At 58.2% G+C, this 26,782-nt stretch overlaps 1 protein-coding gene across 1 annotated transcript; it reads right to left on the bottom strand.

Moving 5' to 3' along the window:
- Positions 1 to 15,632: 15,632 nt before the first annotated feature.
- On the bottom strand, positions 15,633 to 26,628 carry ICOSLG (inducible T cell costimulator ligand). Its single transcript, XM_087418002.1, has 7 exons — positions 26,206 to 26,628; positions 24,079 to 24,119; positions 22,787 to 23,140; positions 21,494 to 21,787; positions 19,585 to 19,746; positions 18,677 to 18,711; positions 15,633 to 17,704 (listed from the first exon to the last, which is right to left on the bottom strand). The coding sequence occupies exons 1-7, from the start codon at positions 26,217 to 26,219 to the stop codon at positions 17,654 to 17,656; spliced, it is 951 nt and encodes a 316-aa protein (XP_087274128.1). The 5' UTR covers positions 26,220 to 26,628; the 3' UTR covers positions 15,633 to 17,653.
- Between the last annotated feature and the right edge of the window lie 154 nt (positions 26,629 to 26,782).

Below are 26,782 nucleotides of genomic sequence, written 5' to 3'. Positions count from 1 at the left end.
AGTCTCCTTTTTTCCCTTGATGTTCTGAAATTCACAATGATGCATCTAGTGGGGTTATTATTATTACTGTTCATTTTTTTGGACACTCATTTTTTTGGAGAACTTCTCCTCTGCTATGTCTTTGATAACTTCCTCCCTCTGTTCTTCTCTTCCTGGAATTCTCATTAGCCATGCATCCAGCCTCCTACATGGACCCTCAGTGTCTCCCATCCTTTCCTTCTTATTTCCTGTCTGCTTTTTCTACTTTCAAAGAGACTTCCTCACCTTCATCTCCAACCTCTTCTGCTGAACTTTTAGGAGTGATTTTATTTTAATTTTCTGGAAGCTTTTTCTTTTACTCTGTCCTGGTTCACGGAGGCGTCTTCTCTAAGGATGTTAGCAGTGGGGGCCCTATGTTGGTAAGTTCTCCTTGTTCCTCGACTTACCTGTTTCCTTCAGGGTCCTTGTCTTCCTCTTTATCTTGGTCTGTCTCCTGTGTGTCACCGGATGACCCTTGGTTGTACGATAAGGATCCAGCTGGGACTTACTGACCTCATGCTGGGGCCCTAAATTCCAGGATGAAGGCAGACTCTGCGACATGTGTTCTTTTAGCTCTTGAGACAGCCGCCTGCCCCAGGCCCAGACTGTCGCCTCCACAGCCTACCTTGGGAGCCTGGCAGAGCAGGGGTCTGGGAGTGAAGATCCCTGACAGGGGAGGGAGATGTGCCAGAACGCATCAAGTGTCTCCTGTCCCCTGGGGCTGTCCACTGGGTCCCCTAACACTCTGGCCACGCTGGAGAAAATTTTCCCCACAGCACAGGAGGCCAAAACAAGATGGTATTTTAAAAACTTTAGGAAATGTCAAGGAAGAAGAGCAAAGACTTGCAGAACGCGTCCACAGACAAGAAACACCGGAGCAGGCCCCTCTCTCCCTGTGGAGCCAGGCAGGCCGCAAATAAAGACGCATTTGCAGACAGTTAAGAAGGGGGCCCATCTCAGCACCATCTCCTGCCAACCCTGCTTTGCCCTGACCTTTGCTGAGGCTTCCTCCTGACCTCTAAGTGTGGGCGGTCCCCGAGATCCTCCCCACTTTCTCCTCCACCTGTGGTGTGGCCTTGCTGCTTTGGGCTGTCAATACCACATACCGCCTGCCGGGGCAGAGGAGTCCTGTGTGTCTCCCAGCCTGCGGCTCTCCCCGAGCTCCCTGCTGGGCTGTCTCTCTCCCTGCCCTCCTCCTCCCGACCTCTCCTCTCCACTCTCTCCCAGGACTCAGAACAACATGTTCTCCTCCCAGGCCCCTTGGCCCCTGCATATTAATTCTTGCAACTAGACGCTCTGTGATGCAACCACCTTCCTCCCACGGAGGCCCAGCTGGGCGACCCTGCTGCAGCTGGGGCCTCTTTCCTGCTCATTATGTGCACTCTGCTTTCTTTCACAGAACCCTGCATCGTGAGGGGCTGCCCTGAAGGAATGAGGGAACTGTAGGTCGGCTGAGGACAGAGACTGTGTCCTGGCTGCCTCTTGAGGTCCTGGCGCCGAGCGTGGAGTAGGCCCTCAGTGAACGCTTGCAGAGGGCCGGCCAGAGCAATTGCTTGGTCAACAAGGCGCGTGTTGGCTGGAGGGGCCTGGGGTCAGGGCTGGGTGGGGACCCTGCAGAGCAGGGCTCTGCTTCTGTTTGCTTCTCTGGAGCCATGGACACGGCGGGACTTGACCCCACCAGCCACGGTCAGAGCGCAAACTTGGAATGCGCTCCTCGGCAGAATAAATCCCAGTGGCCCCAACTCCTTGTGCGTTGGGGGAAGATAAACATGCACTGGTCTCCTGAAAAATCTCTAGCATTTCCTCACAGATTCCAGTCCACTTCTGCCCCCGGTGCTTGGGGAGCCTGCCCGGTGCGGAGGACTCTGACCAGGTGTCTGCCGGAGCCCCCAGACCCCCCTGAGCATGGAAGAGGCTCTCGGAGGGCTTCCAAAGAAGGAGAGGCGGGCGGCTGGAGGCTGGCCTCCAGGGAGAGGCCGGGACCCAGGGCTGGTGGCTCCAGGCCGAACCTGCTTCCCTCCAGTTGGCCAGGTGGAGGCCGGGTGTCTGCCCCAGGAGCGGGAGCGGCATGTACCTGAGCCCCCTGCAGAGCAGCTTGGAGAAGGTGCCTCTGGCTCCTCAGCCCCTGCAGGATGGAAGGTGCCCCAGGGCCAGGGTGAGCCAGCCCGTGCACTCACATCATGCCCGTCACGCCTGCCCGGCCAGCACTGTCCTCTCCTGGGACCCCGCTGCCTCCCTCCCCAGAAGCCTGCTCCACCCCACCTGGCACTTCCCACCCAGCCTTGTTCCCTTGTTCTCTGTAAACACGCCTCCCTCCCCAGACCCTGCCTGGCTGGCTCTGTGTCCCCAGTGAGGAGGCAGAGGGGACCCAGACACCACTTGACCCAGGGCTGGCCCAGATGGGGTGTGAGGTCAGGTGGGTCTGCACTTGAGAGGGACCCAGGGTGGGGTGGCGGGCGGCAAGGAGGGAGCACTTCCCCTCCAGGTCAGAGGCTTGGCCCTCATCCATCCAGGTGTTGTTTGCTGAGCACCTGTGGTTTTGCTGATGAGGCTACAGGACAGGTGCTGTTCCAGGCGCTGGGGACCCCAGGTGGCGAGGACAGAGTCCCTCCTGGAGCTCGTGGCCCGAGGCAAGTGCAGAGTGGTGCAGTGGCTGTGAGTGCTGTGGGGAAGGGACAAGAGTGGGGGAGCGGGGCCCCTCTGAGCAGAGACCAGCTGGAGTGAGGGGGGTGTGCCTGCGGATACCTGGGTAGGAGCTCCCTGGAGAAGGAGCCAGGAGTGCAAGGGCCCTGGGGTGGGGGCACGCACCCAAGCTGAAGGAACTGCGGGAGGGGAGGGAGGAGGGGGCAGAATATTGGGGCATTGGGGCTGTGTGGTGGGGGTTAGGGCTTTCAAGGTGGGAATGAGGCCTGCAGTCTTGGTGTTGACGGGGAGAGACACGGGGAAGAGGGAGAGGGGAGGCTGGGACGGGAATGGTGGAACCGGGGGGAGGCGCTGCGTGTGGCCCTTTCCCCAGGCTCCATCGCCATGCCCACCCCGCCCCTGCACAGAGGACGCCCAAATCCCAGCTCTGATTCAGGGTGCTGTGGATGCCTCCCCTGGGTCCCCCGGAGCCTCAGACCCTCTGTCTAAACACAGCTCACCAGGCCCCCATGTCCCGTGCCTGCAGCCCCCAAGGACCAGCGGGCTTAGACAGACGTGTTTCATCCTAGGCGCCGAGAAACGATGTCTGAGAACCAAGTGTAAGGAAATTTGGAATAAGCAACAAAGATTCAAAGAGGAGGGTGTGTCTCCACCAGGAACAATGGCTCCTTCTGGGGTTTCTGATCTCGCCTTTTATTGGCTTTGGACGCTTTTACACTCTGTAAGTTGTAGATAACCGAGAGCAGTACAGATGATTCTCGTTTACAGACAGTGGGTTCACTATGGGCCCTCAAAGAGATATGTCCACATGCTGCCCCCAGGTCCCAATGGGTGTGACCTTATTTGGGAATCGAGTCTTTGCAGATGTAGTTAATGTAAAGATCCTGGAATGAGACCACCTGGGGTTTAGAGCGGGCCCTACCTCCAATGACTGGTGTCTTTATAATAGAAAGGGGAGGGAAGTTCGAGACATACGAACACGGAGGAAAAAGCCTTGGGAAGGTGGAGGCAGAGATGGGGGAGATGTCTTTACAAGACAGGGAACTCCAAGGATGGCCGGCAACCATCGGCAGCTGGAAGAGGCACGAGCAGCCTTCCTCAGAGCCTCCAGAAGGAACCAACCCTGCTGACACCATGATTTAGGACTTCTGGCTTCCAGAACTGGGAGAGCATAAATCTCTGTTGTTTTACGCCACAGTCTGTGGTACCTTGTTTCAGCAGCCCCAGGAGACTAATACAGCGTGCAGATAAATTCTGCCCAGCAGAGGGTCAATCAGCCCCCCTCGGCCCCACCGTGGAAAAGGCGGCTCCGGCCGTGTGTCAATTCACATCTCCATTCCTCTACTCCAGGTACATTGATGCTTTTTTCATGTCTCCTTTGAACTGGCCGGAATAGCTTACCGGTTCCCTCACTAAAAATGAGTTAAATAAAATCTGTAACAGGCATTCATTTGATATCTGTATGAGAGTCATGCTTTGACCTCTTTTTCAAGATTATCTTTTCAAGTGAATGATTTAGGGATTGCAAAATAGAAACTTCTGGATAAAAATCAGTTCCTTGGCTGCTGAGCCCAGCACCTGCCCCATCTATTTACTTATGATTTAAGAAAGTAAATAAGTCAGTCAGGTGCTCATGGGGGTGATGGCTTTAACCCCGTGAGGCAGATCAGCTTCAAAGCAGAAGGAAGTGACCCCCGAGAGCCGGTCTGTTCAGGTCTGGTGCGGCCCCCGGATGTGGGCCAGAGGAGGAGACACACACGGGAGCCTCAGCAAACGGCTGGGACCGTGTGTCCGGGGGGCCAGCTTGGTGGGATGGGGGTGGTTTTCCTAATGTGGCAGCCCACCAGGTGAGGTCATGGGGTCCGTTTCAGGCCCACCCCAGGCCTCCCAGACCAGAGCGATGCTGGGGGCCCATGGCGGGTCTGTGTCCCCTGCCGGAACGCGGTACGGGGTTCCCCCTGTACCCCGGGCCTCCTCCATGGCAGTGCAGAGAAGTCGCATGTGGTTCCTGGGCTGTGAACCACAGGGCCCGCTGCACCTGGTCAGCCCCAGCCCCCTCCAGGCAGCGGGGGGGCCGAGTAGGGACGGAGCAGGCTGCAGCCATTTCCAAACACTGCCACCAGCCGCTCCTCACCCATCCGGTGCCTTCCATCTCCCCACACTCAACTCTCGGCTCCCTCAGCCCCAGGCTGTTGAAATCAAGAATGGCAATGACCACAACACAACGAAGGCAATAATGGTAATTCTAGCAGGCGTGGGTGGTAGGCTGGGCTCAGAATCGCTCTGTGGGCCTCTTGGAGACCCTGTTGGTGACTTCTACCCTCTCCTAAGGCTGCTCTGTCCCGGGGCCCTCCCCACTCACCCCAGAGGCAGGCCCGGCTGTGCCACGGCCACTGCACCTACGGTCCTCTGAGGCTGGGGGCAAAGTCATTGACACTGCCCAGCACCTCCCACCGAAGCCCAGCATGGCGCACTGGTCACCAAGGGACCAGCTGCCCCAACACTGCCGTTTCTGCTGAGCCCGCGCCCCCACCCCGAGTCTGCGCAGAGGCTGCAGCCCACAGCTGCTGACAGGTGGCTGCCCAAGCGTTGGCGCCTCCTTGCTGTTTCCTCCCCTCGAACGGACACCTGCTCATTTACTGGGCCCTTCTGGAGGGGTTTTCCGAAGTTAGACAGCAGATTCACCTCCAGGGCGGGGAGGGGGAGGGATCTGTGATGAAGGACAACAAACAGACACAGCCTCTGTTACCAGGAGCTGGTCCATTCATTCATTCGCTCGCTTACTCACTCATTTGTTCACATGTTGGTTTGTTTCTTCATTCACTCGTTTGTTTTTTCACGTGCCCGCTCACTGACGTGTTTGCCCCAATGCTGTCTCAGGCGTCTGGAGGGCAGTGTGCCTGCTCCACGCGGAGAGTAACCACCACAGCCACCACCAGCGGCCTGACTGGGGGACTCGGACCCTCGGGGTGGCAGGGGGCTCGGACACACCTGTCATCTGGGGACACGGCTTGGTCCACACGAGTTCTCACCTGGGGTGATTTTGACCCGCCAAGTCTGGAGACATTTTGGGTTGTCACTACTGGGGGGGCAAGGAGTGGGTGGAGGCCAGGCTGCTGCTGGGCACCCCGCAGCCCTGGACAGAGAGCGACGTGGCCCCAAGTGTCCACGGTGCTGTCCTGCTCCAGAGAAAACCTGTGTTTGGTTCTTGGACTGCGTTTGGCTTGATGACGTCACTGGTGTCCGCTGCCCTGTCTGTTAGGTGACCACCCCACCTGTCTGTGACTGACCCTCTCTTGCATGTCCCCCATGAAGCCACTTTCTTCCCTTTCCAGCCCCGGTGCAGTGGGCCCACCGTCCACGTCTGCGTCTGCCTGGTCACCCTCTGCGTCCCTTCTCCCTCCCGCGGAGAAGCTGTTCTCAGCCCCTCTCCATCCGCTGGCCCCTCTGGTGGGCTTCCTGCCCTCTTTCCTGGGAAACATGGCATCAGAGTGAACCACAGAGCGGGGTGGCATTAATGCTCACGTCCCTGGGTGCAGGCCTGGGCTCGGTCAGTGTCTCATCTGCTCCTCACACCACCCTGAGCCCCATGAAGGATGCCAGGCCTGGGCCACCCACTGGGGCCCAAATTGTTGCTCTCTGCCCCCTGCGGGGATGATGGGATCCTGTTGCATCGGCCACCACTGGAGCCACAAGGAAGGCTTTGTCGGGAGGTGGGGCTTTGGAGGGGGGCCTGAGGCCCGTGTGAGCTGGGTGGACATGGGGGTGTGGGGCAGGGCAGGGGAAGGGACACCTTGGTGGGGAGCTCGGGATGGGTGAGAACCAGGGACGGCCTGAGCCCGTGGAGAGGGTGTAGAGGGAGCAGTGGGCCCATGGACCTGAGAGGCTGGTCTTGTCCTGCAGGCAGCGTGGAGCCCGGCAGGTTTGGGATGGGGCCAACACAGCCCTGTTGCTGGAAGGTGTGAGGCTGCACCAGGGAGGCAGCGATGGAGGCCCGACCTCCGGAGGCTGACCTGGAGGATGTCCCCCTCACGGTGTCCACCTGCATGTCCCTCTCGTGCATCCTCTTGATCACAGAGGGGCAAATGCCCCTGGCCCAAAAGGTAGGGTTGTTCTTCAGGGGTTATCCTGGGCACGTTATTCTAAATCTCGCTTTTTCGCATGTCTCTGGGTCAGAGGATAAGGATCTGGTTTGTTCTGTCACCACAGAGCGGGGTCCTTGGGATCAGAACCACAGACCAGGGCCCCGTGGGGTCACGGCCACGGACCAGGACCCCGTGGGGGTCAGGGCCGCGGACCAGGGCCCCGTGGGGGTCAGGGCCGCGGAGCAGGGGCCCGTGGGGGTCAGGGCCGCGGAGCAGGGGCCCGTGGATTCAGGACCGCTGAGCAGGGCCCCGTGGGATCAGGGCCGCAGAGCAGGGCCCAGAGGGGTCAGAGCAACAGAGCAGGTCCCGGTTGGGTCAGGACCACAGAGCAGGACCCGGTCGGATCAGAACCACACAGCAGGGCCCATGGGGTCAGGACTGTGGAGCAGGACCCCAGCACTTGCACAGAGACATCTAACGTGGCCATTGGGACCTCTGAAAACCAAGGGCAGTGATGGGTCATTTCCAGGCCTTTCTGTGGATGAAGCACAGGGACATCGGCCATGTCAGACCCAGTTGTCTGGGTGCAGAATCTGGAAGAAGGTTCCCCAAGCTGCTGTCCAACCTGAGAGCGAGGCCCAGGCCTCTCTCTTCCCTCCTCCCTCCTCCCCTCACCCCCACAGGAAAACAGACCATTGACTCAGAGCGGTGGAAACCACCCCGCTGCCAACAGCAGTTAACCCCAGCCCTCTCGGCGGGCAGGCCCTTCAATGCTAAGAATCTGAGATTTGGGACCTTTCCAACAGCTGGCCGTGGTAGTGTCAGGAGAGGGTGGGACCCCCCACACCCTGATCATCCAGGCGGCACCCTTCCGGACACGCGTGCCAGCCCTCGGCCCCACGCCCGCCAGCGCAGAGCACCCAGGGATCTCGAGCCTGTGCAGACAGGTTATCCTGTGGGTGGCAAACCCATGGGGGTGGTCAGGTACCTGTGACGCCCCCAACCAGTGCCCGGATGACTCAGGACCCCTGTGGCGGGAAGAGCCCTCCTTGGGCAGTGGGCTGAGGATTCGGACAAAACGACACGTGGCCGGCACTGGGAATAAGGAGGGGGAAAGCGAGGAATATTCGCTGTGTGATGAGCGAACAGCCTCATTGACTTACACCCTGTTCTAATTTTTCAAAAAATCCCCACCAACTTCAAGACAAGCCCAGCCGTCTTCTGTCTTGGGGAATGGGCCAGTGGGACCCCCAGTCCCTGCTCACCACTGGGCAAGACCAGTCCCGGGGGGGCCCAGCTGCCCCCTCTCCAAAGCCCCTCCTCCGCAGGCCTCCCCCGACCTCTGTGGCAAGAACATTCCCAGTTTCTCCGTCATCCTGGGTGTCAGCCAGGGTCCAACCCCTGTGGGAGATGATTGATGACTGAACTTTCGTCATCTTTCCAGTGGGTCACTGCTCCTTGGCGGGAGCATGAATGTCCTGGTGCCCAGGATGAATGAATGAATAAATGAATGAGGGGTACAGGGTGGTAGGTTTGGACACACGTAACCTCAGAAACCTCTATAGAATGCAAGGGTCTCCTCCAACCCCATCACCTCGTTTATTCTCTTCCAGAGCTCTGGTCTCTCAGACGTTATCTTGTTTACCCAACTCTGTGTAGCTCCCTACATCCCCCAATGCCTGGGACAGTTCCTGCCACCTGCTCGGTACTCAGTGAACATTCCTTCCCTCCTGGAGGGGTGGTGAATGCTGAATGAATGAGTGAATGTTGGAAGAATGAATGAATGCTGGATGAATGAATGAATGTTAAATAAATGAATGTTGGATGGATGAATGAATGAACGAGCAGAAAGCCACCACCTGCACAGCACCCAGAGTGCTGTGACAGAACAGTTTCACGAGAAGAGAAATTTCTTGGATCTTGGACCTCACAAAGACAAACTTGGGTCCCCCAGCTGTGAGCATTAAAAATAGAAGCCGTTAAAAAAATTTTTTTAACAAACTCATGGAAATTCCCTTCATCAAAAGGAGCTGCTGTAAGTCAAGCCACAGAAGTGATGTGTCCAGGAGCTGAGAACTATTTCTTGAGCAAATAATGCCATCCCTGGGGATTTCCCTGGGGCGAGCCTGAGGGCGAGGGAAGGCTGCGGCCGACCTGGGGTCTGCATTCAGGTGGGGTCCTGTGGAAAGTAGTCGTGTAGGAAAAAAAAGACACTGACAATTCATTCCTGGATTTCGCAAATAAACCATGGGCTTCATGGGAAGGGAAAATGCCCCTGGCCAATTTGTACCGAGAATTTTTTGGACAGCACATTTGGACAGGAAAGGCAGAGATCGAGGTAAATAATTTGGGGAGAGTCCTGGGCTAAGAGTTGGGAGGCAGAGACCGGGGAGCAGCATGTGCTGGTAAAAGCTCTTCAAGACATAACCGAGCCAACGCCCAGCCCTGATCCGGGACTGCCAACTTCTACTGTGTGAACACCCTTCACTCTCACGGAAGCCATTTGCAAGTGACCAGCCCTTTCACGCCTGGCTGCAAAATTCCTGAATATTTAATCACTATTTCCCTCTGTCTGGGTCTGTGCGGTGCCCAGAGAGCCATGCTGCAGGAGGTATTCTTGCTGGTTCAAGTTCCAGCAGGCTTGGCCCCCGGGGGTGAGCACCACCTTAGACTTTGCACCTTGGTCTTGGGCCCAGCTCTGTTACTGCCTCGGGTCGCAATCCCCTTGGGCCTCGTCCTCTCTCAGAAAAATCGGGAAGTGGTAATAAGCCGCACTCCTCAGTCCCGGGAGCCAGGCTGGTGCTGGTTCCTGGAGCGCGTGCAGCAGCAGTTCTCAACTGGGAGGTTTGGAAACCCAATGCCTGGGGTCTACCCTAGACCTTCCCACATGATTGGCCTGGGAGGGAACTTTGGCAAAAGCTCCCAGGCCGTCCTAACGTGCTCCTGGGTGTGTATCAGCAAGTTAACCCACGGAGGGGACACGCAGGAGCCTGAGTGGTGCAGCAGGCACGTCTTGGGCACAGCGGAAAGAGGCTGGTATATGGAACCAGAAGATCCTCCCACTAGCCAGGTGATGGGCAGGTCGGGTATGCCCGGCTTCCTCGCCACGGGAAGGGGCAACCGTGCTTGTGCTGCCCACATGACAGTGTTGTTATGAAGACCCGCGAGCTGTGACTTCTAACGTGCAATGCAAATGCTCACCATTCATGGTGCGGCTTGAGGAAGAAGACACAATAGGCTAAACGCAGGAGGCTTGTTTCCAAGGCGGGGGTGTCAGTGCCCACAAGCAACAGAGCGACAGAGCGTGGCAGGCTCAGCTCAGCGGATGAGCACCTGCCAAGAGCCACCATCTTGATCAAGGCCTTGATCAGGGCACAGCATGACCCCTTGGGAGGAGCTGGGGGAGACGCCCCTCCTTCCCCTCTCTCTCCTTCCCTCCATCTCCTCCCTGCATCCTCACTGGCTGGACCGGGAGTGGTCCTGGGGGACAAACAGACATCCGAGGCCCCTGGGTTTGGGTACAATCTCTTAGATGTTCTTGTCTGAATAAACGAGCCTGATCTTTTCTTTACGGTGTGAGATCAGGAGATGGGCCTGAGAGTGTAGAGGAGTTGGTTGTTCTGGAATTTTTCCAGAAAGAAATTGCTGGCTTTTTGGAATTTGATACAAACCACTTAAAAACCCCTTTGTGTATTTATCTAATCGTACCCTTTGGTTCTCTGTGGCTTCCCATCTAAACCTTAACCTACGTGGCTCCTTCACCCCCAACAGGGATGGATCCTGGAGAGTGGCTGCACATCCGACCGGCCAGTGGCCCTGGAGAGGCCGTCCCTTGGGCCACGCACAGTGGGCAGTCCCGGGCACACTCCCTCTGAAGGACCACAGCGGGAGGGGGTCCAGGAGGGACGTGATGCCCCTTCCCCCGACCTCGTTGGTCTCACCTTCATATCGGACACCTGGCAGCCTCTCGGGAAGCCCTGGGAGCTTGAACCGGTTTAGAGCCATGATTCTGGCACATCTGTGGGAAAGTGGGTCCATGCACCATCTGAGCCACACACATGGAGGGGATGCCAGCTGGCAAACTGGCACAGTCACCCCTCTGATGAGAGGGTTTTGCCTCTGTGGGCTGGGACTCTGAGGTCCTTCCCCCACTAGCCCCCTGCTCCAGCCCAAGGACATCCAGAGACTTGGGCGGACCTGTTCCTGTCCCCACCCGGGGAGCACAGTCCAGTATCAGAAAACGCTGTCCCCTTTCCTAGATTGCAGGCCCCACCCCCTGCAGAGAAGCCCCTGGTCAGGAGGAGGAGGAGGAGAGCAGTGACAAATGCAGGCCTGACGTCCTACTAGCATCCTGTCACATCCAACACACCATGAGCCCTTTCTCATGCTGTCCTCACAGAGACCCCGGAGCTGGGCGGAGCACGGGGCACACCTGCATTTTGCACAGAGGGGCTGAGTCACTTGGCCAAGCGCACAGCAGGTGGAGGGGCCCGGCTGGCACTCCTGTCTCCGGCTCCGGCCCTGAGCTGTGGCCACCGAGCTGCCCTCATACTTTTGTGGGAACCAGGGAGTGCCCACAATTCTCCCTGTTCTCCAAGGAATGCCAGGGCTAGCTTTGGGAAATCCTACAAGCTTCTGAGGGTCCGTTCCAACTTGGCTTCTGGGGCTGCAAAAGTGCCACTTCCTCTTTTAGGCCCTAAAGGCAGACAGGAAGTTCAGGGAGGTAATTTTAACTAAAAGTCTGTTGCTTTTTCCTCTAACCGGGCTGGGTTCTATTGCGATTCTCCCTGCGGCTACTGGCCGACTTTGTCAAGGATGCCTCTGACCACACAGAACGTGTGTGATGGTTAAAGCCTGTTGCAGACCAGCCCCCACAACCCGCCGCATCCATCCTGGGTGGCTTGGGATGACTTTCCCCCAAGCCCAGAACCCTGGCTGTGAGGCAAATGCTCACACAGCGCTCACTCCCATGTGGACAGGCACAGCTGTCCCCGAGAAGAACGAGGGAAGCCACTTCCAGTCCAGGACGCCAGCTAGCAGAGACCTCAAGAAAGTCCTAAACCAGAACCCTTTGTTGGTGGTGACCTCACTAATGCTGATTTTGTGTCACAATTCTTCATGATGAAAAAAAATCCAGGACAATCCCTTCCTCGGTGCATGGTGGTCTCTCTCTGACCACAGGTCCCTGTCTGAGTACGCGGTCCTCCTCTGACCATGAGGTCCCCTTCTGGCTGTGGGTCCCCCATCTACAGCCAGTAGCCTTTCCCAGACCTGCCCCCGTAATTAACAGTTCTTTCAACGTGCCCTGTATAGTTGCACGCTACGACTAGCGTTTGCTTGATGCTGTATTTCATGATAGAGGGTAAAGGATTCCTGGGTGTATTCTATCATTAAGTAATGTTTTATGAATGATCGCTCCCAAGTTGGTGAGCTCTTCCTGTCCTTCGAAGCGCGTAGTGCAGATTTTCCTACCATCAGTCCCCGACCCCCACACCTGACCCCAGCCAGCCGCCCCCCGCTTCACCCGCCCATTCCCATCCGGCCCCTCAAGGGACAAATTAAATTCAAGGGGTGACATGACTTCTCTTCCTTCCCGAACGAGTCTGCTTAGACTTACAGGAAGTGATCTTTTTCAAATTTGGAGTTTTTATTGGAAGATGAACGCAAAGCCCAATCAGTTACGAAACAAAAGCAGAGGGTCCAGGATTGTGACTGCAGACAAAGGAATAAAAGGAACACTTTTCTGGAAGTCTGAGATGCTGAACACCCTTGTGCAAACAGCCCCAGTGTGTCCAGGGGTCGAGGGCAGACGCGGAAAGTCCCTACCATCTTTCCTGGGCAGGTTCCTGGGCACAGTTGAACAGAGTCGGAGGACCCATGCCTTCCTGAGGGGAGGGTGGTGGCAGCCCGCCCCGTCCTGCTTGTCACACTTGCTGGCGAGAGGCGAGGGGGCCTCTCAGCTGCTGCTGTGTCCCGGGGCCCCTTACGCAGATCGCACCACTTTCAGAGAAGGAATCACTGTATCTGGGAAGTCGGGCTACATAGGACCCTGGCTGCCTCTTCAGGGCCAGGCCTGTCCCCTGAGACATTTGAGAGTGCCAGGGCTCTCCTCCGAGCGCCACGCTTCACTCAGTCAAGTGAGAGAATGGGTTAGATCCAGGCTCTACAATTTCTCACCTCCTTTTTTTTAAGAAGAGATTTTTTTTTTAAGTAAATTTTCCCCCCTAAAATCTAAAGTGTGGCTCTAGAGCTTCTTGCTTCTGGAGTCTGGAGTGAAATCTTAATCAGCGACTCGTCCTTCTAGGCTGAGGAGACTGGCAGTCTCCATGGAGCCCTGCTCCCTGCCTGCGGGCCCCGGGCCCTGCAGGGCAGTGGGTTTGCGGTGACGCCCAGGCCTGGCTGATGGGGAGGGGCGGGGACCACTGAGGACACAGTGGCTGATGTTTGGGGTTAAAAAGGATTTGCTGGACCTCGGTCCTCCGGAGCCTGGCAATTCCTGGGCCTGAACCCTGTTGCTCTCCTGGGCCCCCTCCCCAGCAACCCTGGCCATGTGCTGCATCCTCCTCATCACACCTCCAGGTCTGGCCATCTCTCTTTCTAAGGACTCCTCCATCCGTCCGGCCTTGCCCTCCACCCACGGCTCCTTCCAGCCTCAGCCAGGCCACGCCCGGTTTCCCCGAGACCAAAGACTTGGTTTCTCAGCACCTCCTGCAGGAGGGCCACGTCCAGAGGGCACGTCCCTGGGGGGCTGCCCATGCACCTGAAGGAGTCTGACCCAGCGGGGAGGGGGCGTGGGCCCCAAGGAAGGCCCAGAGGAAGGTGTGGGCCTGAGGTGGCCTGGGGCTGCCCCCTCCCAAGGCTGCGGCGCTAGCTGGCGGGGAGAACCTGCCTTCTGTCGTCACCCTCAAGGGCTCGGATGTTGACTGCAGCCCCACCTAATTCCCACCTGTCAGAGACCGGCTAAGAGCAGGGCAGCCGGGGTCACGGTGAGGCTGACGCGGGGCGCCAGGGCCAGTGCCCGGTGCACTGGGAACCGTGGTCTCCCGTTGTGATGCCCCCGCAGGAGCAGGCCCTGACCAGCAGGGGTGTGGCTGGGTTCACCCGCTGGGCCCAGCACGTGGTGGGTGTCCCCTGTAGTGGAGGCGAGAACAGGGCCGTGTCTGTGCTGGTCACCACCAGGGCAAAGAACCTGGCAGGTGCGCACAGGGCCTGCAAGCACACCCTGTATTTGTGTCCGGGCCTCAGCCAGGCTGTAGCCTGCCTCCGGGCCCTGCCCTCCCTGAACCATCTCCCAGTCCCCTCCCCGTTTCTCCACTCCCTCTCTCCTCTGTGTGGCAGTGGCAGCTGTGGTGGGTTGAAGAGTGTCCCCCCCCCCCCGATTCATGTCCTAGAAACTCCGAATGTGGCCTTATTTAGAAATAGGTTCCCTGCAGATGTCGTTAGTTAAGATGAGGCCACCCTGGGTCAGGGTGGGCCCTGACCGCAATGACTGGTGTCTTTGTAAGAGGAGGAGAGGACACAGACACGACGAGGACAGCACAGAGACTGAGGCATGTGGCCCCACGCCAAAGGCCACTTGGAGCCACCGGAAGCTGCAGAAGACACAGAAGGGTCCTCCCCCAGAGCCTCAGAGGGAACCAGCCCTGTGACACCTTGACCTTGGCCCTCGAGCCCCCAGACTGTGGGAGATGGATTTCTGTTGCTCCAGGCTGCCCAGGACCCTCACAGGGGCTCATGGCCTCGGCAGCGGGTGTGTCCCCAGCCCCTGCCTGGCCTGTAACGGCAGACACCGCACACAGGCCCTCACTGTTGGGTCCCGGGGGTCCTGGGCCCAGCACCCTTCTTGGGTGGCATTTGCTGAATCACAGTGTTTGCTGCTGTCCCCTCATGGTGGTTCAGGGAGATGGTGACGGTGGGCGGAGTGGAATCCTCCCTGGAGCTGCAGAGAGCAGGAGTCTTCACTGTCCCCTTGTCTCCTGCCCGTGGGTCCATGCATCTGGGACATTTTGAAGCACACGTGTGGCGACTGCTCTCTGAGAACCTGCTCCTCCATTTAGCCCTCAGCTTCCCCAGTCACCCACGGCCTCTCGGAGCGCAGGCCCCACTGCCTTTTGGGCGACCACTCCCCCTCACAGCCTGGTCCCTGCCTAGGAAAACCCCAGTCGGGTGTGACAGGTGCCCTCCCCTCCTGGTGGCCCTGCTCACAGCGGCCTCGGGCACCCGCCCCAGCTGACCTCTGCCTCAGGAGGCCCCAGAACACGTGGAGATGAATCACATTCTCGGGGTGGAGCCCAGTGCTCAGACCACGGCCGGTGTAGGGGGGTGGGGACAGGGAGGACATGGGGGAGGGAGGACACAGGGGGCAAGGACAGCGAGGGGGGAGGAGGACAGTGGGTCCAGCCTATGGACTGAAGGGGTCAGGCACCAGGGGCTGTGCTGGGTGAGGAGGCTAACAACCCTGACCTAGAATGTCCGGGGCCTGGCCCTGTCAACCGTGAGTCACCTTTCCTGTGCCACAGATAGCCACGGGCCAGGAGCCACCGTGTGGGGTGGCAGCACTCCCCAGGCCCAGAGCGATGGGGATGGGAGGCAAGGGCTCCGCTCACCCCGCCCTCCCATGGGCAAGTGACCTCGCCCTCGGACCACCGACCTGTTGGAGGACGCTTCTCTGCCGTGGGCCATCCTGTGTGCTGTCGGCCTTCTACCCATGAGAGGCCAGTAGCAACCCCCAAATGTCTCAGACCTTGCCCAACGTCCCCTGGGCGACAGAACCACCCCTGGGTGAGAACCACTGGGGCAGGGGCAGGGTCCCTAGACCAGCAGTAGGGACGCGCTGAACTGACCGGGCGGACACTCCCTGCAGTGACTGAAGCCGCTGGACACAGGCACAGCTTATACCTTGTATTCTCTTAAGTCAGATTTCCAGAAACAGATGTCAAAACATTGGCATTCAGCCTGTCTGCCACACAGCATATGGAGCAAACAGCGATCGTCCGGGCTGGAAGGGCAAGGGATGACCTGTGTAAGCCTCGCAGACACGAAAGCGCGCTGTGGTCCCCCCTAGAGGCCCTTCCCGTCTTTCCCAGAGCCGAGGACCCTGGTGCACGCCAGAGCAGCGAGGGAGGGGCTGCGAGGCCACGGCCGAGGGGCTGTCGGGACCAGCAGGGAGACGATGGCTCGGAGCACCAAGCACAGAGAGCACGTCCTTGGCTGCCCTGAGCATCTCCAGAGGCCGCTCAGGGTCTGTTGAGGACGGGCAGGCCCAGCCTCGAGGCTGGAGGGTGGTGTGAGGCCCTCGGCCCCGCTCAGGGAGGGGCTGTGTGTGTCCTGGCATCAGGCACCGTCGTGGCAGACAGGCACCGCACCCCGCCTCCTCGGGCTTCTTCACTCCAGATGCCGGCTGGCCACCGTTCAGGCCTTCTTTTAGGAACAACACGAGTCTTCTAATGCTTTCACCTTAAGAGTCTGGAGGATCCCTCTTCACACTCATTTAAAAGCCATGAGGGCTTTCTGGCACCAAGACAGACAGACAGACAATTTCCTGTGACAAGTACTGAATTTGGCTTCCCTTGAGCCATGTCCTCACTTTGGCTCCAAGTCTGGGTCTGGGACATGCGCCCCACACGGCCCCCAGTGCTGACCGACCACGGGTGGAACAGCAGGCCCTATCTCCCCGGGGTGCACATCTGGGTTACCCGGAGCTACCTGGGCAGAACCTGCTAGAAATGTCAAACTGCTAGGTCCATTCCAGGCACCAACGTGGAAACCGCCCGGGAGGGTCAGGGCCAGGGGCCGCACACCAGTGTGGACTTAGGCCACAGTCCAGCTCTGTCCCCTGGGGGGCCTGCTGGGGCCCGGGGACCCCGGTGTTTGAGTCAGAGTCTCCATTCAACCATGCAGGTCCTCAGGGGAGGTCGGGCGGGGGGCTGTGGGCAACGGGCGCAGAGACTGGCAAGGAGCTGCCCACCCCCACTCTGTCCAAAAGGCTGCCACGCTGCCGGGAGCGTGCCCTCTCCCTCCCCGTCCCGGCCGCTCTGAAGGACTTCGACGGTCATGTGTCCAAGCCTGTGTCCTCTGGAAACACGCATCCCCAGTCCCACCTGGGCTGAGTTTCTGCTTCTCCCTGGGGTGCGTCTCGTACTGCAGAGCCGAACACCCCAGGAGGCCACTGCGTCCCGCATACGTGGGTCCCAGCAGTAGATTTTCTTCTCGAAAAATTCCATTGTGCTTTTTAGGAGGGAAACCTAGCTTTTGACCAAAACCAACAAGTTCCCAGTGAATTCCGGGGGTTCTTCCAGGGGTTTTTTGGTGCTGACCATTTCCTGCATTTGGGACACACCCATGTGCACAGACAGGTCCTGCGCCCTCAGGGTGGGGTGGGGTCCTTATGGCAGAATCGCAGTGAGCCCCTGCATTTCCCTCTCCCAAGAACACCCTGAGTGTCCTCCAGCCAGCACAGGTCGTCCCGGCAGAGAGCGGGCATCCTCACTCTTCTTTCCAAATGACCCCCTTCCCCCGGCCTCAGAAACCCCTGTCCCCCAGCCGGGTCTGGGTTTCACTCTGGGTCTCGGAGATGGTGATGGGAAGGAGCCGTCACAGGCCCCCTTCTCCTTCAGATTTGGCAGCAAAGGTGAGAAGCCCACTCACCCAGGGCACTCACGTTCCAGAGCTGTGGACCCTTTTGAAAGGACCTCACTCCGATATCGGGGCATCACCCAGCACATTCTCCTGTGATCAGGCGTGGTCCTTCCAGGAGAAGCCCCTGCATGTCCCCTCCAGGCCAGAGAGGCTCCAGGTCCATGAAGGCCCCTTGTCAATGGTGCAGATGGGGGCAGATGGTCCTCTTTTGTCACCAGCTGCCCGAGTCAACTCTCAAGCTGCCGTCCAACGTCCCTCCTGGTGGCATCTCACAGAAGCTCTGTACACACCCGGGGTGGTAAGTTCTCGTCACACGTGGTCTGGGAAGGAAAGAGAAGGAGGGAGAGGGATGTGAAACACTAGAGCCTGCTCCCTTTCATTTGGGGGCAGAGGGGCTGGTTTCTCAGGACTCAGGATGGTGAAAACTGAGGCTGAAGACTTTGAAGTAGCTGCCTTTAAACGGCACCTGACTGCAGGAACAGGCAGCCCCGGATGTCTTACAGCCTGTGTTCCAGAGTCATCTGAAATTGGCTCACGTGGGCCCGGGGAGTGCATCTCCCGCAGCAGGTCAGCCCGCGTGACCCAGCTCCCTCACCCGGGGAAACAGGTGGGCCCACTCGTAGTGGGTGCTGCGGGCTAGGCACCGCGCTGCGCGTTGCGCACAGCCCGGGCCCACCCTCCCCAGGAGGACCCTTGCTTGTAGCTGGAGAAATGTGGCTCAGAGAGGTGCGGTCACTTGCCTAAGGCATGGAGCCTGGGCCAGCCTGACTGCAAAGCCCCTTGACCCTTTGCAGCCCGGGACACCTGCCGCTGGAAACTGGAGACTCTGTGTGAATGTTTTTTCCAAACTGGGACAGGAATCACATCGACCTTTGCTCCCGGGACTGTGGGGTGCTTGCCTCTGCCAGGAGACACCAGATAACTGCTCTATTACGACGACTCGGTGTCTGGACTTGCCCGGGGCGGGCGGGGCACACGGAGGCAGTGAGGATGGAGAATGGAAGCTGGGTGGAGGTGCCTGGGGGTCGTGGTCCCAGGCTCTCTGCTTCTCTGTGTGTTGGGAAAGTTCTGCATGTCAGCAAGTATACCCACGCCCAAGGGGCCAGGAGGAAATTCCCTAAGCATCACTGGGGGTTTCACCGTGTCTCTAAAAATGGAAACATCTACTTCCTGGTCATCAAGTGTTGCTCGTGCCAAAAGGCAAACAAGGCAGGAAGCCGACAGCCAGGCCAGCCTGGGCCCACGTAAGTGGCACACTTCTCCTCGAGTCTTTCCCCTCTCGGCGAACTCACCGGTGAGCTCCTGCTCCAGCCTCGCCGCCAGGCACCTGTCGGAGCAAACCAGAAACGCTCAGGGCGGGCAGCAAAGGGTGTGGAGGGGGCCGCACTAAAGACCCCAGTGGCCCCGAGTGCAGGGAAACATTTTAAGGTGCTCTGTGCCCCGGACTCACGGTGCCCTTTTGCGGCCGGATGGGCAGTGGGGCCGTGGGCGGGGGGAGGTATTTCTGGGATGATGGAATTGGCAATACACTGGAAACTCCAAGACAGCACGTGGAAACCTCCTTCCGTCAGGGAGGGCCCCAGCTGTGAGCTAACACGTTAATCCGGTGGCAACCCGCTCCACTTAACCAGCACTCCCCTTGTCCCCACCCTCCCGGGGGGCCCAGGAAGAGCCCCAACTTTGTCACTAGGACCTTTGGGGATGACTGCCGACCTCCACCCCCAGGTCGACACTGGGGGTGTTGTTGACACTGGGTCATCACCGAGTCCACGTTCTGGGCTCTTCTGCCTCCACTGGGAGTTCTGCTACTTTGTTTTATAGTCAACACCCAGACTCAATGGATCTGTCTTTGAGTCTGGCCGGAATTGGAAAGACAGTCTCGTCGGGAACGAAGGCGGCTGGGCTTCCACAGAAACGAACTTCGTCCTCTCTTCTGTACTCAGAGTCCGTCATTCCCACCCCACCCCAGGGAGACGCGGCTGTGTCAGGAATGCGGAGCCTGAGACATCAGGGCTTCCCACCCACATCCTGGCGCCGCGGGGCTGTGGATGCTCACGAAGGAACCTTAACACTATTAAAACCGCACTTCGAAAGAAAGTAGCATCTTGCAGAGCTTGTAAACAGGACTCTGCACTGAAAAAGGCAAACGCTCACACCAACAGAAGAAACGTCCACCACCTACCGCGCGCCCGTCTGATACCTGTGTGGCTTCCACAGGGACACCTGCTTCTGCACACCCAGCCTGTAGCCACGGCCACGGCCACAGCCAGGATGGCCAGGACGCTGAACACGGCCCTGTTTCTCTCCTCGTGGGTGTTGGGAGGGTCCTCTGTGATGCTGTCCTTCGTCCCAGTGAGCGTTTCTACGAGAAAGACGAAAACAACCCAAGACTTAAAGGGGAAGGAGGAGTGGGGTCCTTTTTCATCCTGAAGAAGACAGCATTGGACACAGTGATTCTGAAGAAGCTTTCTGGCAGGACGCTGTGATTTCTGAAATCTCAGCCTGATGCAGAGGAGGGTTCTCTCTTCCGGGTGAGCCTTTGTCTCTTCGGGGTCTCACTCTTCCCCACTTGCCTGTGTCACTGTGATCCCAGCCCTTCCTAAACCTCCGCGCCTGGGGAGGGGCATGTGAGAAGCACAGATTCTTCCTGGCTTTTTAAATTTAATCTAATTTAATTTTTTTCTAGATTTATTGCTAGCTTTTTGAAAAAAATTAAGGTGGAATTCACATAACAAAATTCACCATTTTAAAGTGAAAATTCAGTGGCATTTAGTACGTTCACAATATAGTGCAGAGATAACTATTACCTAATTCTAGAACTTTTTTTTTTAATAATTTTATTTATTTCCCCCCCCAAAGCCCCAGTAGATAGTTGTATGTCATAGCTGCACATCCTTCTAGTTGCTGTATGTGGGATGCCGCCTCAGCACGGCCGGAGAAGTGGTGCGTCGGTGCGCGCCCGGGATCCAAACCCAGGCCGCCAGCAGTGGAGCGCGCGCACTTAACCTCTAAGCCATGGAGCCGGCCCATTCTAGAACTTTTTATCACCCCAAAAGGAACCTCCACACCCATCAGCCAGTCACTCCCCACGCCCCTCACCCAGCCCCTGGCCACCTCTAATCTGCTTTCTGTCTCTATGGATTTATCTACTCGGAACACTTCATCTCAAAGGAGTCACCATGTGGGACCTTTGTGTCTGGCTTCTCTGACTTAGCCAATGTTTTCATGGTTCATCCACGTTGTAGCATGTCGGCTCTTCATTCCTCTTCCTGGCTGAACACTATTCCACTGTGTGGATGGACCACATTGTGTTTATCCCTTCACTCAACCCTGGAAATGGCTTCTTTCCACCTTTTGGCGATTGTGAATAGGGCTGCTGTGAACACTCATGTACAAGTATTTGTTTGAGTCTCGTTTTCAATTCTCTTGGGGACATACCCAGGAGTGGGATTGCTGAGTCATGTGGAAACTCTAGATTTAACTTTTGAGGAACTGCCAGATTGTTTTCCACAGTGGCCACACCATCTTACATCCCACCTGCAGTGCAGGAGGAGCGTATGTGAGGGTCCCACTGGTGGCACCCACTTTCTGCAGCAGGCAGGGCCCACAGACCCCATCCTAGAGCTCCTCACCTCCCAGTTCCACCTGTCATCTCAACACGGGTGACAAGGACACACAGATTGAAAGCCAGTGGCTTCTACGAAGGAGTCACCTGCCTGTGCCTCTTCCACGGGGAGGCCCCAGGCCAGCAGGCACGGGCTTCAATCCTGATGCACTTGCTGCCTAGTCCTGTGGCTCCTGAAATGCTATACAACTTTCAGAGCCTCAGTCCCTCCTCCGTAAAACGGGTCACCAAAACTCGCCCCGTGAGTGGAGATTAAGTTAAGCAATGCGCACCGAGCACCCGGCCCCGTTCCCGCCCTCAGCAGCATGGTGATTTTCATCACTGCACGCCTGACTCCCATCTCCTCCCCGTTCCAGCCACCTTTCTGATGCCGCTGCCCAGTCACCTTGTAGGGGCTTTATCTTCTGCCCGAGAGCATTTCCCAAGCCACCATTGGCCTGCAGCCTCGGGTTGGGGTCATCGTGCAGACCCCGGGGGACCTCACCTGTCTGGCTGCTGACAGTCAGGTTCTGGTGCAGAAGCACGTTCTCTATGCAGCAGCCGACGTTCACGTTGGGGGTCCACCTGAGCCTGAGGACGCTGACCACGTCATACAAGCCCCTCTCATTCAAGAAGAACGTGTTGTTCTGCAGGGCCTCGTCCAGCAGCCTGTTGTTCGTCTTGTTGATCCAGTACACATTTGGCCTCGGATAGCCATTCTTAGACGTACACGTGAAGGTGAGCTCCTTGTCCTGGGAGGGGTCTCTGGGGGGCTGGACCACAGGCATGCTGTATTTTGCTGCGGGGGAGGGAAACGGGCGGTGAGGGACGCCAGGTTGTGAAGGTCAGAAACAGAGGGGTACACGGTGCCAAGGGTCAGGATAGAGGGAGGCCCCCCGTCGTGCCCCTGAGAGAGGCAACACCAGGGCTGTGGTCTGGGGAGCGGGTACAAGCCCTGTTCTGCCCAAGAGTTGCCCCTTATCACCATCAATAGGGGGCTACTGAGCCCGGCAGGCAGTGACTGGGACCCGCTGCCTGCTCCAAGAAGGCCAGCCTCATTTGCATCTAGTGACATGGAGAGCTTGCAATTCATCTGAGGCGGACACAGCCCGTCTCCACTGCACTGGGCCCTGAGCAAGTGGGCCACTTGCTCACTCGTTCAAAAATTAGTGAGCGACTAATTTTTTTCCTAAATTCTGATCTCATTTAGTGCCTTATAAGCACTCCCTCCTAATTTCACTAAAAAAATCTAGTTCGAGGGGCCGGCCCAGTGGCGCAAGTGGTTAAGCTCGCATGATCCGCTGCGGCGGCCCAGGGTTCGCCGGTTCGGACCCCAGGCGCACACTGACACACTGCTTGGCAAGCCACGCTGTGGCGGCGTCCCATATAAAGTGGAGAAGGATGGGCACAGATGTTAGCCCAGGGCCGGTCTTCCTCAGGAAAAACAAACAAAAAAAAGAGGTGGATTGGCAGATGTTAGCACAGGGCTGATCTTCCTCATCAAAAAATAAATAAAAATCTAGTTTGAATTGAGTTGGAGAGTTCGAGGCAAAGACAGCAAGATGAGGGGTTCTTCTGAAACTGGGCAGCCTCAGGTCAGGGATGACTTTCTTATGAGCTGAATGATCTTTTTTAACCAGTTCAGCTTCACACACAGTTAAACAGAAGCCCTCTAATAGAGTTAGGATTTCCTTTATGGGAAGAAACAGGTGACCGAGCCAGAAAATGGGTCTTATGAAAACTTTTTCCAGGACGTAAGACTGGGATGAAATCCGTTCCATCAGCTGCACGGCCTTACCTGCCACATGCAGCGTGATCACAACTTGCAAAATCTTTGTCAATTCCAAGGATTTCCGGAACACCAGGCAGTCAAACTTCTGTGCGTCTTGGGGGGTGATGTTGTACAGATGCAGAGAGAAGTCGCCCTGTTTCATGCGGTCCAGTGACAGCCTGGCCCGGTCCCGGTAGCGGTCATGGCTGTAGCCGGTGGAGTCATTCCCGGACAGATAGCAAGCGACCACAGTTTTCTGTTCCTCACGGATTTGCCAATAAACGAAAAGGTCATTTAAATCAAAACTGTTTTCTTCGGGGTAAACGCAGCTGAGCTCAACGTCGCTGCCCACCATCGCTCTGACTTCTTTTTCTTGAATATCTGCAAGGATTCAAAAAGTACAAAGTTTATTTTCCCGGGGTTGGGCCACAGCCTACGAAGTTACTCTATGGCGGGTGGGGTGGGGAGCTTGTTGGTTGCAAGACTCAAACACCAATTCTGAGTCATTTTAATAGAAAAGGAACGTATGAAGATACACGTAGGAATGCAATAATATTTAAAAAATTCAGACATCTGTGATAAGCTGCCCCAATGTATCGTCCAATGTGGATTTCCTATCGCACGCAGGAGGCTAGCATTGGGAGAACCGGGGGGGATGGGCCCCCCGGGACCCCTCTGCACTATTTTTGCTACTTCTTGGGAGTTTATAATTAATTCAAAACAAAAAGGTTTTTTCTTTTAAAGTTCAGCATTTAAAAGAAAACATCAGTTTCTCAACAACAGTATTATAATGCTGTTCGCACTACACCAGAAAAGGCTCACTTAACGTGTCAGTGGTTTTACCATCTGCACAGCCACTTAAATGCCTACAGGGAAAGTGGGCGTGTCCCCTGACCCCACCACCCTCTGGGCGGGAGGGCTCTGCAAGGCTTCATCACTGCTCCTTGCTCTTCTGGAAGCTGGTGGCTTTGGGGGCTCCCCAGGGCTGACTGGGGTGAAGGGGCCAGGAGAAACAGGAAGCCCCGGGGCTCTCGGCTCATCTGGAAAGCACAGGGACTGACACACGTGGGAGGAAGCGCATTCTGTCTACGCCAAACACAACACAAAACAACGACTCCGGGTCTGGACAGCATTCCCCTTTGTGGCCTTCAAGCCCGCAGGTCACCCCAGGGCTTGAGGACCCAGCTGTTTCATAACGGCCCCCGTGGTGAGGACCCTGCTGACGCCTGCGTCCTGCGGTCCTCACTGCTCAGAGCTGAAGGATTGGAAGCTGGTCTCGCTGCTGCTCACTCCCCAGTGAGAGCCCCGTCTGAACTTACCAGCTCGCAGGCCGCTGAGCAGCAGTAGCAGCAGTCCAGGACTGGAAAAAAACAACCAGAAATGCAGGTGAGTCCTGCTGACAGGCTGCTTCTCCTGGGTAGGAGCGCCTACACCCACAAAGAAATGTGAATACATCCACAGCCAGCCAGCCCGTTGGCCAAGGTCCCCTGGGCAGGTGGCAGGGAGTTCAGGGAGGGGAGCCAGGATGCCCTCCTCCGTGCGGAGCACAGCACGTCCCTAGGGGCTGGCAGCCCTGCAATGGGCCAGCTCCCGAGTTAACAACCCCTCCACCACCCCACCAGCCCTGCAAAACAGTGAGGAGAGTATGATCACAAAGGGTGGGCACAGCCTTCCACCCTCTGGTGGCCTAGCCTGGCAAGGGATGTAGTCTAAGAAATTGTATGAAATCAGGAAAAAACACTTTCAAGGTATTTACAGGAAGAGTTTTGACTCTTCCCCCCCCCCCGTCTAAACGCGGGGAGTCAAAGAAAACCTAAGGAAGAGGCAGGCGAGCTGCAGGCCGATCCTCGGCTGGGACATGATCATTCTGACCATGATCAAACTTCGGCTGCCGGGGGGCCAGCACACCCCTCTCGTGACTTCCGAGGCTCCTCGAACCCTCAGTCGGGGAGGCTTGGGACCCTGCATGCCTCAGCCTAGCCACCTCCTCCTGCAGGCCTCCCAGGATGCGCGTCCCCTGAGCTCTGGATCCACAGAAACCCCTGCCCTGCCCCCATCAGCTGTCATCTGCATCTGCACGGAGGAGGCACGGCCTATGCCAAGTGACCTCAGGCAGGCACTGCTGTCCTGCCCACGCCAGGCCCTGGGCCACCGGGGGCTCCCACACACCACAGAGGCCGCAGCCTGCTGGCAGGCCTGTCCTCTCTCACTGTCTCTCTTGGGGCCACCATTCCTGCTTGCAGGGATGGCTGTGACAACCTCCACCTCCAGTCTCAACCCCTCTAGCAGCCTTTTTCACAGCCAGAGAAACCCTCTAAAATACAAAGCCGTGAAAACCCCTCTATGGCCCCCCATTGGTCTCCCATGGCGCCCCCCAGTGGGTGCTCACCAGGCCCACTCTCTCTGTGCCCAGGGTCCAGGGAGCACACGCCTGTAGGGTCTCCTCAGGGCCTCTGGGGGCTTTCTTGGGGGTGCAGGCACCTGCTCTGGGCTCTGGCAGGGGAGAACGGTTTGGCCCCTGCCTGGGTGCTGCCTGCCTGCTGGCCTCTCTGTTGCCCTCCCCTCAGCCCCGCCCCCCCCTCCCCAGGCTCAGAGTGTGGATGGCTGTGACATTCCAGCAGTTTTATTTCCTTTATTGAGGGAACGGTCTTAACTACCTATATCTCTAACTGGGAAGACTGGGCGTGGGGAACCAAGTGTGGACAGGCTTTTGGGCTGTGTGGGTGGTACACATGGGGACGGAGTGCCTCATAAGCTCATCACCCGGGCCACAGGCTGTTGACCCTACAACATGCCCTGAAGAGGGTATTCTGGCAAAAAGTTGGGAGTAAAGCTGTCATCCACCCCCTCAGGCTGGCAGGAGACCAGGATCCATGGGCTGGCCCAGGCAGTCTGGCTCTGCCGATGGGGGGGGGGAATCCCAGATTGGGGGGGGCGTGTCACCAAACGGTGGGCTGACCAGCTGGCCTTTGAGGTATCTAAGTGTGATAGTGGCACAGCGTGGTCACATCCTTCCTTCTTCCACCTTTTGGGCAATCGGGTGGGGGCCGGGGAGGGCGGTGGGGAGGACTTGGGGGGGGTAGTGAGCATGTGTGGGGTGTGTCTTCTCTCCTTCCAGCTTTCGCTCTTTACCTTCCCTCCGCAGGGACCCCGCCCCCAAGCACACCCACGCACTGCGGTCCGCCCCCGCTGCCCAGCCCTCGCCACCCCCTGGGCGGATGCCACCTGCCGGCAGGTGACCGCGCCGCCCGCCGGTCCCGCCGATGCACCCCGCTCCTGGCAGCCGACCCTCTGAGAGGACCTCCCGCCGCTGCGCCGCCAGGCGAGTGGGTCCCCGGGCCGCGGCCGTCAGGGTGCGCTGGGCCCCAAGTCCGGACCCCACTCCAGACCGCGGCGCCTCTGCTGCTTCCCCAGCTCCCGCGGGGCCCGTCCGTCCGCGCGCTCACCTTCCCAGCCGCATGGTGGGGCGGAGAACTCGGAGCGCGGGAGGCCTTGGGCCACAGAAGACGTCGGAGCGCTGGAGACCTCAGGCCGCGGGAGACCTCAGGCTGCGAGAGACCTCCGGCCGGAGTGACCACTGAGCGCGAGAGCCCGCTGCGCCTCTGACACTCTGAGCGCTGAGCCGGTCCAGGCAGGAGTGCTGGCCCGGGCCCCGCCCCTAGGCCCTTCCCCCGCCCAGTTCCTCCCACGGCCGTGGCCGCAGGCGGGTGCGGAGGAACGGAAGCTCGGCCACTGTGAAGCCTTCCCAGGCGACAGAGCAAGTCGGGCCCCAATGGGTGCAGGGCCCGGGGCCTGGGCGCTGTAGGTGCCCCGGGAAGTTGGGGGGAACATGGTACCAGGGAGGAGGGTGGCCAGGGGTGCCGCGGGAGAGCTGGTAGGGACGTGGGAAGCTAAGTGCTGCCCCCGATGTGGCTACGCCTGCGCCTGCGCCCCCCCGCCCCGTGCCGCGCCCCGCCCCCGCGGCCGCGTGTCCCTGCCCCAGGAGGGCGGAGCTGAGTGTCAGGCTCCCTCCTTCCCTCGGGA

The sequence above is a fragment of the Ceratotherium simum genome, chromosome 27 (genome assembly GCF_057802395.1).
Source record: "Ceratotherium simum simum isolate JZ-2026a chromosome 27, ASM5780239v1, whole genome shotgun sequence".
Taxonomy (NCBI): Eukaryota; Metazoa; Chordata; class Mammalia; order Perissodactyla; family Rhinocerotidae; genus Ceratotherium; species Ceratotherium simum.
Note: the sequence above shows the minus strand (reverse complement) of the source record. Positions and strands in the feature narration are given on the sequence as shown.

Excerpts from the sequence above, each read along its gene's own strand:
- ICOSLG (XM_087418002.1), bottom strand. Across the intron at positions 21,788-22,786 it reads GATCACGCTGCATGTGGCAG|CAAAATACAGCATGCCTGTG; the intron begins GTAAGGCCGTGC and ends CCTCCCCCGCAG. Across the intron at positions 19,747-21,493 it reads GACTGTCAGCAGCCAGACAG|AAACGCTCACTGGGACGAAG; the intron begins GTGAGGTCCCCC and ends TCTTTCTCGTAG.